The 17,975-nt window shown below is 36.6% G+C and overlaps 1 protein-coding gene across 5 annotated transcripts in view; it reads right to left on the minus strand.

Moving 5' to 3' along the window:
- Positions 1 to 1,602: 1,602 nt before the first annotated feature.
- The window catches only part of Nost (Nostrin), a 189,841-nt gene continuing 173,468 nt past the window's right edge, over positions 1,603 to 17,975 (minus strand). For 2 of the 5 annotated variants that reach the window (XM_070090961.1, XM_070090959.1), the window contains 10 exons: positions 17,448 to 17,703; positions 17,146 to 17,234; positions 15,980 to 16,115; positions 13,816 to 13,980; positions 10,037 to 10,189; positions 9,626 to 9,649; positions 9,141 to 9,293; positions 6,226 to 6,352; positions 4,718 to 5,128; positions 1,603 to 3,883 (listed from right to left, as the gene is read on the minus strand). In XM_070090961.1, coding sequence (XP_069947062.1) covers positions 3,777 to 3,883; positions 4,718 to 5,128; positions 6,226 to 6,352; positions 9,141 to 9,293; positions 9,626 to 9,649; positions 10,037 to 10,189; positions 13,816 to 13,980; positions 15,980 to 16,115; positions 17,146 to 17,234; positions 17,448 to 17,703 — 1,621 coding nt within the window. In that variant the 3' untranslated portion in view covers positions 1,603 to 3,776. The remainder of the gene's footprint in view (positions 3,884 to 4,717; positions 5,129 to 6,225; positions 6,353 to 9,140; positions 9,294 to 9,625; positions 9,650 to 10,036; positions 10,190 to 13,815; positions 13,981 to 15,979; positions 16,116 to 17,145; positions 17,235 to 17,447; positions 17,704 to 17,975) is intronic. The other 3 variants (XM_070090962.1, XM_070090963.1, XM_070090960.1) reach the window with 3 other exon arrangements.

The raw sequence follows: 17,975 nt of genomic DNA on the forward strand, positions 1-17,975 counted from the left end.
CCCCAGGAGCAAGATGTTGGGTGCAGGAGCTGGAAGATTTTCCAGACAGTGGTCAATTTTTAACAGCTGTTCCTGGAATTGCTGGGATGTTGCATCCGGAGGCTTGTAGACTACCACAATGACTAGGTTTTGGTTCTCAACCTTTACTGCTAAAACTTCCACTACATCATTTGAGGCATTAAGCAGTTCTGTGCAAACAAGTGACTCTGCAATGTACAGGCCAACCCCCCCCTTTTGCCTGTTCACTCTGTCACATCTGTATAGGTTGTAACCTGGGATATATATTTCGTTGTCCAAGTGATCCTTTATGTGGGTCTCAGTGAAAGCCGCGAACATTGCCTTTGCCTCTGCAAGCAGTCCACGGATGAAAGGTATTTTGTTGTTTGTTGCTGGCTTTAGACCCTGTATATTTGCAAAGAAGAATGTTATCGGACTGGTGGTATTGTTGGTACTGGGGGGGGATTTTTTTTCCGGTTCTGGGTAGTGATCATAGTCCCCCCCCCCTCTCATAATTTCCCTCTACTCCCTATAACAACATTAAGAGAGGCGTTGTGAATAGGGGTGTGCCATAGTATCAGTATTGGCAAAAAATTTTGGTATTGTCCTGTCTCTAGGTATGATATATTTTGATAGGGGTTAGAAGGGGAGTTATGATAAGTCATTGGTGGGGTTATGAGAAGAGACTTTGGTAGGGGATTATAGGATGGAGTTATTAGTTATTGATAGGGGGTTAGAGGGTTATAATAGGGCTACGAAGTTATGAAAGGGGGGGTTATAAATGGAGCTATATAACAGAGGAGTTATGAATGGATGTCATAGGGGGTATAAGAGGGCTTATGAGTGGGGTTATAGGAATTGTGATAGGGTATGTAAGGGGGCGAGTTTGATTAGGTTGAGATAAGGATTGTGATAGTGTGTGGGTAGGATAATGCTTGTCTGAGGGAAGGGGGTTTATGATAGTTTGAGAGGTGGTTATGAGATGAGGTTAGGTTATGAGGGCTATCAAATGATTTATGAGGGATGAAAAGTCATGAGGAGTGTTTGATAGTAGTATGAGCATTTATAACACTGGTTATGATAGGAATTGAGGGTATGAAAGGCATAGTCACAGGGTTTTGAGAGAGAAACTTCAAACTTAATGTGCCATTGAGGTAATAGAATGCCTCTGCTAGTTTAGTTTCAAAGCTGGTGCTTATTAGCAGATTGGAATTTGTTTTGGGCTATGTCTTAATTTGCCATTTTTATTGAAGAAATTAGGATATTAGTTCCATGTGATAATTTGTGAATGTTTTTTCTGATTAGATTCAAATCTAAAAAATAGTCAATTGCATTACAAATACAGGATAGCTTTCTCAAATCACTCGGTGACCAACACATTTTCCATATTCTTTTCATTCTCAATTATTGGTCCCACATTGTTCTTACCTTTTCTTTCAGTACTACAGTGTTATCCATATGGATGGTTTATTTTTTAAGGAATCAAGTTTTTAAAATGTGTGTAGTACTAAAAATGTTTAGTTAAGAATCTTTAGCATTAATTTTAAGATGTCTGGTTGAAAGATATTTGTATTAGTAAACTGTATACATGGATATTAAAACTAGTTTCCCTGCAGAAATTTATTTCCAACACTAGCACATAGGCACACATGCACACAGTTGGCCCCTGATAACATTGTATTAAGATTTCCTAATTTTGTTTTATAGGGATACATTAATTATATCAAGTCCATTTACCTAACAAGCACATGCTATTGCAAAGACTTTACCCATACCTTAGATTTTTTGTTTGTAGCATAATATTGTGAACAGAATTAAGGTTAAATTGGTATTAAACCCATAAGGATCATATAGTGCCTGGAGAAGGGAAGGATAAGTCCAGCTCCTTGTATCAAGAGCCCCTTAGCACATCCCCTGAAGTGTAACAGGCTCAAGTTATAGCAAATCATTACTCTTAGGAATATATTTGCACTATTTAGTGCTAGTACAAATTGGAATACATCTTTGCACCCTAACACATGTTTGAATGATATTTACTGACCAGAAGCATGGCACTTGTACAGTATAGTTATATGTAAAGGACCACCATGTGCTTATGCTTGTTATTTACATCTTGTGTAAGAAATAAAATTTTGCATAAATGTATTACAAAATTTAAGCAGTTTTCAAGATCTTATTTTTGTTTATTTGGATTCTCAAAATTCCTTTCAAGGATTATATAATCTCAGTCCATATTATAGATTAAATTACCATACATCATAATGCATTAGGTAATGAACCAAAATAGGTGAAATAATACTGCATTTTAATGTCAAATATAGATTCCTAGTACAGTACACAGACTATGAGAACAAAGAACTGTGTATCAAACAAATTGTGAATTATAAACTATATACATTAGATTCAACTTACAGCCATATACAGCAATGTACACAAAATATATAAGTATATAAAATTGAACTTAGTCAAATCAGGGATGTCAAGTTTACAGTTCTATAAAGATCAGATTCTTGCAAAATGTGGGGAAAGAAAGATACCTTCACTAAACAGTAATTAATATTAACAAGTGTAAATCATTCACCACATACATTCAGTGACAAGCTTGGGAGGGATGGGGATGAGTTTATCATCAGATGTGATAGTAAAGGAAGGCTAAGAGAGCACCTCAAAAGAGGTAGTGTCTTTAATGACTACATTGTAGGTTATGTCCCTAAACAAGCAAGGGTGGATATTTACAAATTTTATAATAGCCCATCCCCCAAAAATTATGCAATTATAATTCATATAAAATGAATCCTAGTTTTTAGAAAATTGCTTTTAATTTGTCATAATTAGAACTAAATAGTAATGCATTTTAAAATGATTAATATACATAACAGTATTTATAAACCGCATTACCATTTAATACATCTACCCCTTAAGAAATCTAGATTTTTTCTAGAGTTCAATTGACTTCATAAAGTGTCAAAGCAATAGAATACTGTACCAAATATATAGAAAACTGGGAAGACTTTACATGATATATATACACAACTTTCACACAGTAAGACTCAAAATAATTACACAATGTACTCTATCACAATGGCACTCAAATGTGGAAAATTAAATACAGTAGTAAAACAATTTATAGACTGTGTATATGCATTCACCTATTCTGTCCAAATAGGCACAGCCGCATAACTTCAGTCATTCTAAAGTTCCTTCTTTATGAGCAAAATGCATTTTAGTGAAATTCATGTATAGATTTGTGTATGAACATTTATTATTATATTTCAACAGCTAATGTTCAAAATGCAGTTGCACAATTTCTTTTCAGAAATTTGTATATTGCCACGGAGTGCAGCTTTTCTATGCAGATTAATCAGACATGACTTTGACATTGCAAAATCACATGAGCTCAATAAAGCATCACTCTTGATATGCCACTGTTATTCGGGGTTATGTTCATTACCTGCCTTGCTGACTTCCTAAAAACTTATCACTTACACATAGTTTATATTTTTTTACATAATTATCTGATAAATGCTTTCCATTTTTTTAAATCTTTAATGTTAGTTTTAAGAATATTATGCTAATAAATAAAAGTGCCAATATTTTTTAATTTTGGAGGTTTTGATACAGCCAGGTTTCTTTTGTATCAGTAAATACTGTAGACATAACGCCGGGACATATTAAAGTATAATACTAAATTAGGCAAAACTCTCCTCCCAAGCAGGGGTTTTATGGAGACACTGGACATTCTTGGTGACAAGGGATGGGCACTCCGGGCATGGCTGATATCAGTCTATCTCCTCAACATAAGTGGCGGGGAAGATACCGACTACACTCTCCAGCTCTCCCACCCACCAACCATCGGGCTGCTTCTCATGGATGTTTATGATATCACCTGGAAAAAAATTCCTTCATAAGGTATAGATGCAAATAATTATTTTTGTTTAAATTTAAAATTTACAGAATGTTTCTTCACAATGCTTCCGAAACACTTTTACCAATTATTTTTACAGATGTTAAAACAAAATACCAGATATCACCAAATCAGATTAATTCAATTAAATGAATCAAGGTAAATACAATCCTTAAGGATGCAATGTAAACCTATTAATGGCTTCAAGGATCATAGCCCCTACAGCCTGGTCTCAGACTAGGACACCCAAATTAGTCTTGCAGGAGTAAGAATTTAAGAAAAATGGAAAAATAGATTAGTGTATTCTAAATGTACTGTGCTCACTGAATGTGAAGCACAAGACAGTATTGGTATAAATGGTCCTTCAGGAGTGTGCACCCTTATGGTGAAAAGCTCCTTATCCAAGGAACTAGAGCTGTCCTTCCCTTACATGAATCAAACTTTATTACCTCCCATATCACAGGCACTATGATCTCTACAGTTATAGCATTTCCCTCTGATTATAATAATTTGCAAGCTCTACCTCCTACACACAAATGCTTCACTCCATTTAGTAACCTCCTCCTAACCTTTATCCATGTGTACAATTTCTTCCAGCTCCAAATAGCCCATGTACACCACACTTTCTCAGCAGCACTGACCATTAGATCCATAAATATTTGATCCACAACACCTCTGCCTCAAAATCAACCTTGCTCATCACTTTGAAAGACTTATAAAAAAATGAACACTATACAATGAACATTATAAGTAGGTGCATCAGTATCAACACTGAGCTAAAGCTTAATCATAACTTTATACAGTTCAACCACTAACCTGTTCTGATGGTGAGCTCATCATACATGTTGGCTTCATAATCATAGAGAGCCTTGCACCTGCCTACTGATGGTGCTGAAGCTAAGGGATGAGCATAGTAGACACCATCTTTAGTGCCTGAGTCCACATTATCTTCTGTCATAGTTGTTTGGTAGTCTCGGTCTGAACCCTGGGAGCTGAACTCATCTGCAATGATCATTAGGGAGGGGTAACGGGGAGCAGACATAAACATGCATGGGTGTTTTATTGACTTGGATGATGTTAGTTCAGCATCGGCAGAGATTAATTTCTTCTCTGCAACAGGACTGGACACTGAAGTTTTTGTTCTTGCAGGAATTTGTGGAGTGGTTTCTTGGATAACAGATTGTGAAGGATTGTTTGTGGTGTCTGGTGATGTCAGCACTTTGTGATCTTGTATGAGAGTTTGTGGATACAGGAAGTCATGAACACATTGGAATCAATTGTATTGAAGATTTTAAGGATATTGCAGGAAGAGGATGAATAATTAATTGGACATTAGTTATGACAGAAAGTTAGCGTACAAAAGCACGAGGTAGGGGAGGGATAAAAGATGCATTAATGTTTCTTGTTAGGATATTATAGGATAATCATACCAAGTTAAATTATACAGAAGTGCACGTATTGATTTTTTTTTTTTTTTTGTTTTACATGAAGTTAGGAAATGAACTATTCAAACAGTAATATGATTTAGAATAATACAAACTATACATTATTATTATTATAATCAAAAAGAAGCGCTAAGCCACAAGGGCTATAGAGCGCTGCTACATACTATACATCTGCTGTATAGTCCTTGTGGCTTAGCGCTTCTTTTTGATTATAATAATACAAACTATACAGTAGATCCCCATTTAAGATTTTTAGTTAAACATTAACCTATTTTTCTATAGGCACCACACTATTTTCTACCCAGTTTAATTTAAATTTTTTACTAAGAATATTTACAAATAGTAAAAACAACATTGTTTAAATAATTTAAACAATATAAGTGAAATCCTCCAAAATATAAGTCAGTCATATAGTATCTGGCCAAGTGTCTGTTTTCTCTCAACTTGGCACAAGGCATCTGAACTGAAAAGCAATCATAGGATTATGTTCAAAGTATTCTCCTTGGATTTTTCCATACATAAATTTGTTTTCTTATTTCCGTATAAGCCGTTTAGAGTAATATTTGAAGAGATGCTAAAGAACATAAAATGTGTGAGTGAACTGTGTGTTGCAGCAATGTTTACGTACAGCTGCAGAAACATTTTTTTTTCTCTTGCAGTCATAAGTATTTCTGCATATCTGAAGAGTGTGTTCATGCAAGTCATTAAGAGGTTGCAAAGTGCCAGCATCATGAAAGAGGAGCATTACACGTTGGAACATTACAACTTAGAACACTGCAAGTAGGGGACCTACTATATTGCTCATTGTAGTTAGTAATCCTAGTTAATAACTAAAGTATACCACTAATTAGAGGTTTTGGTTGGATTCTGTTAACATACCAAAGTCTGAATCTGGTTGTACTGAGGTTCCATCAGCAGTGCCTCTGTCATTCCAGTTGGGAGAGCCTGTTGGAGAATCACTGGCAGGAGACACATCCACGCTGTTACCTCGTACCCATGGTGGAACCTAAAAATATGCGATAGTTTGACTACTAAATTATTTATTTCTATTAAGACCAAATGAAGAAATATTGTATATAATCACTTAACAGCTGTCCTGTCAAGGCAGGGAGACTCAAAGGAGAAAACACATTCACCATCATTCATTCGAGCGCCATCTTTCCAGAAGTGTACTGACGTCGAAATCAGATTACCCTCCAACTGCAACGTCCCCCGCCCTTCCTTCAGCACTGCTCTTCCCACCTCCAGGACTCAGCCTTGGCTAACTGGTTTCCCTTCATTAATGCTACCTTGCTCTCGAGCTCTAACAGCATGTTCATTAAAAAACAATTTTCTCCATTCACTCCTACCTAACATGCTCACACAAGCCTACTGGATGCTGAAGTCCCTAAAAGTCCAAGCTGTTTTTACCCAATCCCCATAACTTTCCGTTTAATGCTTAGTTTTGATTAGAAGAATAATAACTGTTTCTTGGATGACTGCTACCTCACCTGCTTCAGCCCCAGACTTATACACTCTTTTCATCAACCTATTCCTCTCCAGCCTCTCTACATGCCCAGACCACCTCAACAACCCCTCCTTTTAATTTCTATGCTTCATCTTCTCTGCATATATTCAAGCCACACATTACCCTCAATCATCTCCACTGCCTCTTGCTTCCTCCTCACTGTAGCAGTTAAAACCCATGCCTCACATCCATGAAAACTGTACCAGTATACAGTGGACCCCCGGTTAACGATATTTTTTCACTCCAGAAGTATGTTCAGGTGCCAGTACTGACCGAATTTGTTCCCATAAGGAATATTGTGAAGTAGATTAGTCCATTTCAGACCCCCAAACATACACGTACAAACGCACTTACATAATTGGTCGCATTTGGAGGTGATCGTTATGCGGGGGTCCACTGTACTTTGATTTGTTACTTTTTTCACCTCCAACAATAAACCTTTTTCACACAGATACTTCAACACACCACTCACCTTTTTTTCCCTTCATCTATTCTATGGTCCACTTCATCTTTCATAGGACCTTTCACTGACATGTCCACTTCCAAATATCTAAATGCTTTCACATTCTTCATACTCCCTCCCTTCAATCTGATATTCAATTTATCATTGCCTAGACTTTTTTTTTGTTACCCCTCATCACCTTGCTCTCTTCTACATTCGCTTTTAATTTCTTTTACATAGCCTCAAAAGGTTCATCCACCAACCTTTGTAACTTGTCTTCTGAATCCCCTAAAAGAACAGTGTGTCATTAGCAAATAGCAGATACGATCATTCTCACTGTGTATCGTCCATCATCTGTCAGTCCCATACCCCTTTCCAATACCCTAGTATTCACAACCCCCACCTATAAGTAGGCTAAACCACCATGCCAACATCACACATCCCTTAGTCCTACTTTCACTGGTAAAGTGCTTTCCCTCCTCCTACATACCCTTACCTGTGCCTCATTCCCTGCATAAAAATTAACTGGCTTTAATACCTTACCTCAAATTCCATATATTTGCCACATCTGCCACACGACTCCCTTATCCATTCTATCTTATGCCTTTTCTAAATCCATAAATGCAACAAGCTCCGGACCCATTATGTGCCTCTAATCTTTTGACTACTATCAACAGGATGAGTACGGATTGCATTATAAAGATAGTGAACTAAATGAACCCCCCTATTCCAAGTACTGCTCACTTATATGCTTCAATGTAAACACTATCTATACATTCCCTAACCTTTCTAAATCCTCGTTCTTCTGCAATCCTACTTTGTCCTCCACCTAATCCTTTCAATAATAATTCAGCTATAAACTTTACCCGATATACTTGTAAGGCTTATCCCCCTAAAATTCTTGGTTTCTCTTGTCCCCTTTTTCTTTATAGAAAGGAACTATGCGCACACATACTGTAGATCTTTTGGTATCTTCCGTTCTTTCAGGCATATACTGAATAAACAAACCAACCACTCCAACACTATATACACTCCTGCTTTAACCCCTTATATTCCAGCCTCTTTACCTCCTTCCAGTCTGCCCACTGCCTTGCGCACTTTCCGGGTAGTTCCTCCACTCCTGTGCTGTTATTCCTCCCTACCCCCATGCATGAAGTCAGTCTCCCCTTTATCACTAACATTCAACAACACATCAAAATATCTCTATCCTTGCAATACTGTATCTCTAACTCCCTATCTGTCTCCCCTTCTGTTCTTAAATTCTAAGTCCATTTGTTCTCCATGCTTCTCTCCAAAACAGCATATTCTATGCAATTATTATTACAATCATAACTAAACACTAAACCCACTTGGGTGATACAGCTTATTTTGAGTAAGCTGTATGACCTCCCTCTTCCTCTCTCTATATTCAACCTTCAGTCTACCATTTCCATTTTTTTTTTCTTTTTTTAATAATTATTCACTTTGAAAAAAGAACACCTTGCATATTTTTTCCTGTATTCCAAGCTTCATATTAAGAAAACAAATCATTTTGGAGTATGGTTCTGCATACTGCTGAATGTTATATACAAACCTTAAGTGAATATGAACATAAACTGGTATCATGGAAAGGATGCTATATATTTAAGGTAGTAATATTTTTTTTCTCCATATGATCTTTCTGAAACTATAGATGGCTTTTAGGGTTCCTCAGGTTAAAACCATTGAAAATTTATTTAAAAAAAAAAATTCATACAATATATGTACTTCATTTCATAGTAAATTCCCTGCAGTACATATCAATGAAAAGAAAAGGAGTACCTAAATCTTTTTTATGTACCACAACAAAGAAAATATGCTTCTAACCTTCAAAATGGAGAAGGCAAGACCTTGTTTGTCACGATGAACTTCAATGTGTTTAGCAAGTGGGTGTGTCATCTTGGGTCGGTTACTGAGCTCATCTAGTGAGCTCTGCACCTTGTATCGTGCAGCCTCCAGGTAGGCCAGCATTGCCTTCATCTGCAGAAGAGATCTTAAAATTTAGATCCCAACACAATAGATTCACTAACAGAAGAAATATAACACTCATGAACAATATTTCAACTAGAGCATACAGCATCTACTACTGAGGGCTTAGTAGGCATATAACTGAACTGTAAGTAAAGCAGAGACAGAAATTAATGAATAAATAAAACTGGCTATTTTTACATAAAGATAACAAAAAGAATTGTACATGTATTGGAAATCCTAGAGAAAAAGTAAAATGTACATTCACATCATGCACATAGCAGCATCTAAAATTCTACTGTTCAATTAGTGGAAAAGCATGGCCTATAGAACAGAAAACTTACATGTTGCAGTCTGTTGTAGGCATCCTGTTGAGATCAGAAAGTATAAAGGAGCTTTTGAATTTTTTTTTTTTTTTTTTTGTAGAACAGGATTTGCCAACAGAACAAATACTAATTATATTTACATGTGGTATATACAGAATCACCTAACAAACATGATAGATTTGTAGAAAACTATTCACAGCTAGTGTCATGATCATTTAAGTTTTAGTGACTTGATTATTAAAAGATTAACTTTACAGTAACAGGTCTTGTACTTACATTCATAATTATTATTTGCAGCAAATATTGGTCTTTCAGGGTTAACCCAGTACTTTCATTGGTAGAATGTTTGTCGTGACTTGAAAATTTTTAAATTAAGAAAATTTTCAGGTGCTGGTAGAAGTTTTAAAGCAATAAATAAAGAGAGCTTACGTGTTGCAGTTTATCATTCACATCCTGCTGAGATTCTTCCCCTCCAAAAGTAGGAGTTTCTTGCAGAGCCTTTGCCAAGTTTTCAACACCTTGTTTCCCTCTTCTTTCACGCTGCAAGTCAGTTTTCAGCATCTGAATGAATTTTTCCAGTGCCTAAATGAAAAAAGACATTAGATGCCTTTGTAATCTCTCAGTTACATAAATTGATAAGCATTTTGTGACCAAGTGGTAGCAATTTTCTTTAAAGATAAAGGGATAGAGCTACTGGAGGGAGAGGAAGACAAAAATAAGGATAATAATTAACATTTCAGAAAAGATACAAATTCTTTACCATTCTTATACAGGCTTCTACAATTCCTGCTAACTCTTTCCAATCCCGTTAATACAGGTATTTGAGATTTACAGTTCTACTTTCATACGAATATAAGTGCTCTGTAGTAGGCCAAGTGTCCTGCACCCAACCATTTGCACATGTGCATCATAATAGAGCTAACTTATAATGCATCTTGACACATTACCTGTGCTCTTAGCTTTGTGGGTTGAGCACTTAAGTTTTGAGTGCAATAATAATACAGCAGGGGCTCCGCTTTATGGTGTTTCACTAATACAGACATTTCAAAGTACGTATGACCAAAACTCGTTATATGGCTCCTCCTCAACTAGACTTGCTAACACAGTCTCTGCAAACCACTGTTTATGTCCTCCATGTCTCTCCATTATGTTTGGAAACTTTCCAAAATTTCAAGTGTTTTAAAGTTATTGCATATTTTATACAGTATATACTCTGATAATTATACTTGTGTACCTATACCTTAATAAATTTACACACTGTGCTCGTGTGCAGGTACACATTCAAGAGTGTCTCGCTAGTCTTGAAGACGCCGTATTATTAATAATAATGATAATTGCTATGGGGCACTTTAAGTGTTATTTATTACATTAGTATAGACATTTTCATTAATCCATTTTTTATTTTTTTTTTCAAAATTACGTAAACACTTTACATAACATATGAATACTATAATACATATGCCCAAAGTAGAAAAAACTGAAAAATATGAGATGTGGTAGTCAGGCAGCTTGTAGTCCAACACGAGAGAAAATGTGTACGCAACAGTACTACTTACCTGGAGTTTACCTGGAGAGAGTTTCGGGGGTCAACGCCCCCGCGGCCCGGTCTGTGACCAGGCCTCCTGGTGGATCAGCGCCTGATCAACCAGGCTGTTGCTGCTGGCTGCACGCAAACTAACGTACGAGCCACAGCCCGGCTGATCAGGAACTGACTTTAGGTGCTTGTCCAGTGCCAGCTAGTTACTGGGGGTAACTAGAAAATTACTCCTTTCATATGCCTTCACTTGTACACAATGTAAGGTGTTTGTATTGTGGTAGAAGCTTCACAAACATATATGGGAATAAATGCGTATGAACTAAGTGTACAGGTACGTATTAATACACTTCTGTGTTTGTTTACATTCTCAGCGTCTATCTCATTTACTCCATGGCATCTAAGTTTAGTTTTTAGAAATGATTAAATTTGGTGAACAAGTATGTCGATGGTAATAATAATAATCACTTTGGGTCACTTTAAATTTAAGTTGTATAGTATTTTGTATAGGTCTAGGTAGTAGTTTGGTAGACAGCAACCACCCACCAAGGTATTACCGTCCTGCCAAGCAAATGAAAAACAGAAGCTTGTAATTGTTTATATGATGGCAGGATTGCTGGTGTCTTTTTTCTGTCTCATAAACATGCAAGATTTCAGGTACATCTTGCTACTTCTACTTACACTTAGGTCACACCACACAAGCATGTACAGTGGACCCCCGGTTAACGAACTTTTTTCATTCCAGTAGTATGTTCAGGTGCCAGTACTGACCGACTTTTTTCCCATAAGGAATATTGTGGAGTAGATTAGTCCATTTCAGACCCCCAAACATACACGTACAAACGCACTTACATAAATACACTTACATAATTGGTCGCATTTGGTGGTGATCGTTAAGCGGGGGTCCACTGTACAAGCATATATATACACCTACCATCCGACTTATGACCGAGTTCGGTTCCGAGAAACCGGTCGTAAGTCAAAATGGTCGTAAGTCGAACTTTACTACTGAATATCAACAAAACATTTTTGTAATGACTTTATTTTATTGTTTTACTTTACTTTTTATGCTGTTAGTACTGTATTTTATACTGTAAGGTTTAGGATAAACACTGTGTACAACACAAATAGTTGTTTGTTTTTTTCAACAAGTCTGCCGTCTCCCACCGAGGCAGGGTGACCCAAAAAAGAAAGAAAATCCCCAAAAAGAAAATGCTTTCGTCATCATTCAACAGTTTCACCACACTCACACATAATCACTGTTTTTGCAGAGGTGCTCAGAATACAACAGTTTAGAAGCATATACGTATAAAGATACACAACATATTCCTCCAAACTGCCAATATCCCAAACTCCTCCTTTAAAGTGCAGGCATTGTACTTCCCATTTCCAGGACTCAAGTCCGACTATATGAAAATAACCGGTTTCCCTGAATCCCTTCACTAAATATTACCCTGCTCACACTCCAACAGATCGTCAGGTCTCAAGTACCATTCGTCTCTATTCACTCCTATCTAACACGCTCACGCACGCTTGCTGGAAGTCCAAGCCCCTTGCCCACAAAACCTCCTTTACCCTCTCTCTCCAACCCTTTCGAGGACGACCCCTACCTCGCCTTCCTTCCCCTATAGATTTATATGCTTTCCATGTCATTCTACTTTGATCCATTCTCTCTAAATGACCAAACCACCTCAACAACCCCTCTTCTGCCCTCTGACTAATACTTTTATTAACTCCACACCTTTTCCTAATTTCCACACTCCAAATTTTCTGCATAATATTTACACCACACATTGCCCTTAGACAGGACATCTCCACTGCCTCCAACTGTCTCCTCGCTGCTGCATTTACCACCCAAGCTTCACACCCATATAAGAGTGTTGGTACTACTATACTTTCATACATTCCCTTCTTTGCCTCCATAGATAACGTTTTTTGACTCCACATATACCTCAATGCACCACTCACCTTTTTTCCTTCATCAATTCTATGATTAACCTTATCCTTCATAAATCCATCCGCCGATACATCAACTCCCAAGTATCTGAAAACATTTACTTCTTCCATACTCCTCCTCCCCAATTTGATATCCAATTTTTCTTTATCTAAATCATTTGATACCCTCATCACACACACACACACATCTCTAGGTTTTCTTCTATTTTCTTGCTAGTTCTTGTTTATTTCCTCCTATCTCCATGCAGAAGCAGAACAGAATTCTTCCTCCGTAAGCCACGAGTGTCTTAAGAGGCGACTAAAATGCCGGGAGCATGGGGCTTGTAACCCCCTTCTTCTGTATACATTACTAAAGTTTAAAAGAGAAACTTTTGTTTTTTCTTTTTGGGCCACCCTGCCTCGGTGGGATATGGCCAGTTTGTTGAAAGAAGATTTATATATTTATTTATTATGAGATAAAGGACAAGGGGAAGAATTTGACACATGCAACACCTTGGTATCACATGTGCAATACCAGATTCATCAAGACTTAAGATACTGAACACCAGCATCTAGGTTAAGAGACTGATTACTCATCTACTGTCTTCTGTGTTTAGTTCTGCAAAGCTGAGGGATTGGTGCAAAATATCTTCAAATAAAGATACCCAAATGTTACACTTGTAATTCCTCATCTTGCTGGTATTGTATACTGTACATTATTATAATAAGGAACACTAACCTCTCTTCTCCTTTCCCTGTTCATTATATTATTCATGTCTTCTGCATAGAAATCAGGTAACATCTGTTCTGGAATATTTTCTCCTGTTCCTTTGGCTGAGATTACTGTCTGTATGTCCTTTTCCACATCACAAGCAGAGACTGGCTCCTCAAGACGTTCTGCAATCTACAGTACCATCCATTAAACATGAATATATATACTAGGGAAGTGGAAAAATATATAACTTTACAAGATAAAGGTAGCTGTGTTACTGCACTTTCTTGTGAATGTAATACTGTATTAATAATTTTGTGTCATATATGGAATAAAATAATGGCACAAAACACTTTATAATGTTGCTTAAGTATTATTTAAGACTTGCAGGATCAAACTGGGAGCAAGAATTAAAAGCCCTTTGCTCTACTGACTGATATAACAACTTCAATAAGTTGTTATACTCACCATACAGGACTTGGTAATGTTAATTACACCAACTGTGATTCTACTTTTCCTTTCATACATTCCCTCCAAAAAGTGCGAAAAAGTTACAACTGTTTATTACTGTATAAGCTAAATAATGCATATGTGACCCATATAGGTATAGCCCCTTCTTTTTTTAACATTCTAATATGGTATGCAATAAAAAAAGTTCTAAATTTGGGAAAATGCTTATTTCTGTATTTATAAATACTATTATAACCCTTCACTATCTACCCTGTAGATCTACATTAATGCCCAGTATCACTTACATAGAGTTACATTTTAAGCATGGAACCTTCAAATATGCTGCTAGCGATAAATTTTGACCTAGACATGAGATAATGGGTGTGCAGTGGGGTGCGTATAGTATTTAAAAAAAAATCCTGCCTGCCCTACACAGTGCATGATGGAAAAAAGCAAACTTTGTGTTTGGTTTAAAATAGCAACCGATCTATTTTCAAGAGAGGTTTTTATCTTTTAATTGGCTGTTTCTTGGTATTAATAGATAGAATGGAAAACGTACTAGTTAAATAAAGATGATTTTGGTTGATTTCAGATCAGAAATGGCTTAAATAAGGCTCAAAGTGGCAATTTTTTTGTGTGACATCCCTGAGGAAGGGTAGGGATCCCTTGATCAATTTTTTGAGTTTTTACTTAGTATGCTTCAATTATCAGAATGGCCTAATTCATGACAAATCATTGTTGGTTATATTTATTATCCAAAAAAATAGGGTAAAACTTTGATTTTTGATGTGATGAATTTAAAATGGAGGGCAAGTGTTATACAGGAGAGCCTATGAAAATGATTAATGAACAGAGGAAAGGTTGCTTTAGTGACTGGAATGCCTACAGTGTTAATTTTGTATTGCTTTAAAATTGAAATTTATTGAATTTTGCATTACTGTTCCCAAATTACTAACTTGTGTGCCCTTTATAAGGTAGTTCTTATAGTTAAATGGGCAATTTCTTGTGTTAAATTGATAGAATGGAAGGGATAATAGGAAAATAGCCAAGAATTGGGCCAAATTAACTAATGGGATTGGCAAAAATAGTCAAAAATTGCAAATGCCTGTTGTGCCCAGACTGCCAGTTTTGGCCCTGCACAGTTCTTTAAGTTTTCAATCAAATTTTGCATTTTTGGTGTCATTACCTTCAGGAAAAGATTCTCTACCATTCAGAATCGCAACATTGTTAGCATTTTTAATTTCGGTGCTACAACTAACCCATCCCTTTGGGTAGGACCTACTTCCACTGGGGAATCCCGCCTTCCAGTGACTATGCCCTCATCTACTACACGTTCTTATCCACTGACACCTATATAACCACCAGTCTTCATGCCTTTGCTCCAGATTCTCCTCCACCATGATGCTGTGAACACTAACTCCAAGGCTGAGGGACTGATTACCTCATATTTTGTATATAGTTCTACTGTCTTCTAATTATGTCCTCGAATCTGTATTGATAAAGCCACTGGATGGCGAAACGTCTACAATAAAGATATCCAGATGTTGCACACATCTTAACTTTCATTCTATATTTTAATGGTTGTGAGAATTACACACATATTGAGACTGATATATTGTTTTATGTCAATGAAGGTCTGTTAACTGAAGAAATCGAAGGTATCCATTCCCCAGGAGTGCTAAGCCAATAAGGCTTTATGCTTCCTCAAGAGTATAATAGTAATACAGAATTCATTACTCACAGCAACCATCTTTGGAGCAGCTTCTTTGGCATTCTTGTGGTACTTAACTACGAGGTCTTTGAGTGCTTGTAAGCGCTCTTCCTCTAGCGTTTGGAAGCAGCTGCTACCCTTATACACAGCAGACTCCCATTCCAGTCTGGGGGAAAACAATAGTACAAGATAATTTAAAATAAAAGTTGCAGAAATCAAGTAACAGGATGTAAAAATATGAAAACAATACCATAAGAGTCTTTCATTAAATTTAATCTTACAGCAAGCTATATCTTTCACCCTACTTAAAAGCTGGTCAATTTTTCTTACGAGAATTCGACCTATCCTTCCCCTTGTAAGATCAAGCCTAATTAACTCATTTTCCTAGCACTATAACCCACATGGGTTTAGAATTACTCCATGAATATAACTGACTTTTATTCATTGTCCTTTCAAGGGTAGTGCCTTGATTCAAGAATAAAGGAACTACCCTTGAAGGGGCAATGAATACGAGTCAAATATATCCATGGTGAAGCAGTAAACCCATATGGGTCACATTGTCAGGAAAATGAGTTAATTAGGCTTGATCTGAGGAAGGGTAGGATAGCTCCAATTCATTTAAAATTTAACTAGAATACATGGACAGCACACTGAAAGGTTTGTCTCAAACACATTCAATACTCAACATCAAAAAATAGCATTAGTCATTTCCTGAAAAGATAAAAAAAAAAAAAATCCACCAAGCATCTATCTTGGAGGGGGTTCACCCTTGCCCTCGACTCTCCACACTTACTTTCTGATTACAAATGCAGTGCTGTATGACCCTGGTGGGTTTAGCACTTAGTTTTGATTATAATCTGATTACAATTTCTTTTTACCTATATATATGTACCACAGTAAAAAGAGCCCTCAACCATATGATTTTATAGATGTACAGTACAATATTATGTCTCAAGAGGAGCCCTTCTGGTACAGGAGGGCCCCTCATATACAGCACTTTTTCAGTGTTCCATGTTTTCATTGGCTTTAAATTGAGCCATTGTTTATTATGTTCCATGCACCTGCAGGTGGAACAATGGCTCAGTTGAAAGCCAATGAAAACATGGAACACCAAAAATAGATGCTGTATATAAGGGGCCTTCCTATTAGTGAAAGTGTTTAGGCCTGATCTGTATAATTAATTCTTAAATTACTACCTTGCTCTCTCAGCACGAACGCAGCATGTGTAATAATCCAGGTCACTCTTCTGAACTGCCTCTTCTGCCTTCCGTCTCTGCTTCTCCATCTGCAACAATTAAAACATTATACTGACTGAAGAACACAGCGCTAATATGTCTTCATTAATTAAATCATTGTGCCTTGATGCTGATGAAAAGCTCATAATCCAAGGAAATGGAGCTAACTTCTCCTTTCTTGGGTTTAATCTGAATGTTTTCTATACACTACCTAGGAAAGATAACCTATGGGTTTAGTGCTCTTCATTGAATAATAATCTAACCTTTATTGTCTCCTTGTCAGAGAGTGTTTTTCCCCTGCCCAGTCTTGCTTCCAGCATGATATCCTGAATCTTCTCATTGTCTCGACAGTTGCTGTAACACTGTTTTTTTGCCTTACTTTCTGCTGCCCGCCAATCATGAAGATTTTTGGTGGTTTTATCGACCATACTCTCCACACCTTTGCGAATTTTGTGTTGAGTTTCAATCAGCTGTCTGAGTGGTCGCACTACATCATCTGCGATTGCAGATGCAACTGATCTGTAAAACCAATAATTCTTGAAATTCATAATCAAAACTTTAACACGTTGAAACGTTTTTGAAGACAATCTAAGAGAAATATATTAATGGCTGGAAAGGATAGGGAAGTGTTAGCTTAATAAAGAGCAGCAAAGAAAGGGAAATTAAGTAAAAAGAAAGCTTACAGTTTCTTATACAGAACTGTATTCATAAATTTAAAAATGCAGTTATCCCTACATGAAAATTATAAATATTAAAAAAAATTTGTATGTATATATATATATATATATATA

The sequence above is a fragment of the Cherax quadricarinatus genome, chromosome 33, assembly GCF_038502225.1.
Source record: "Cherax quadricarinatus isolate ZL_2023a chromosome 33, ASM3850222v1, whole genome shotgun sequence".
Classification (NCBI taxonomy): Eukaryota; Metazoa; Arthropoda; class Malacostraca; order Decapoda; family Parastacidae; genus Cherax; species Cherax quadricarinatus.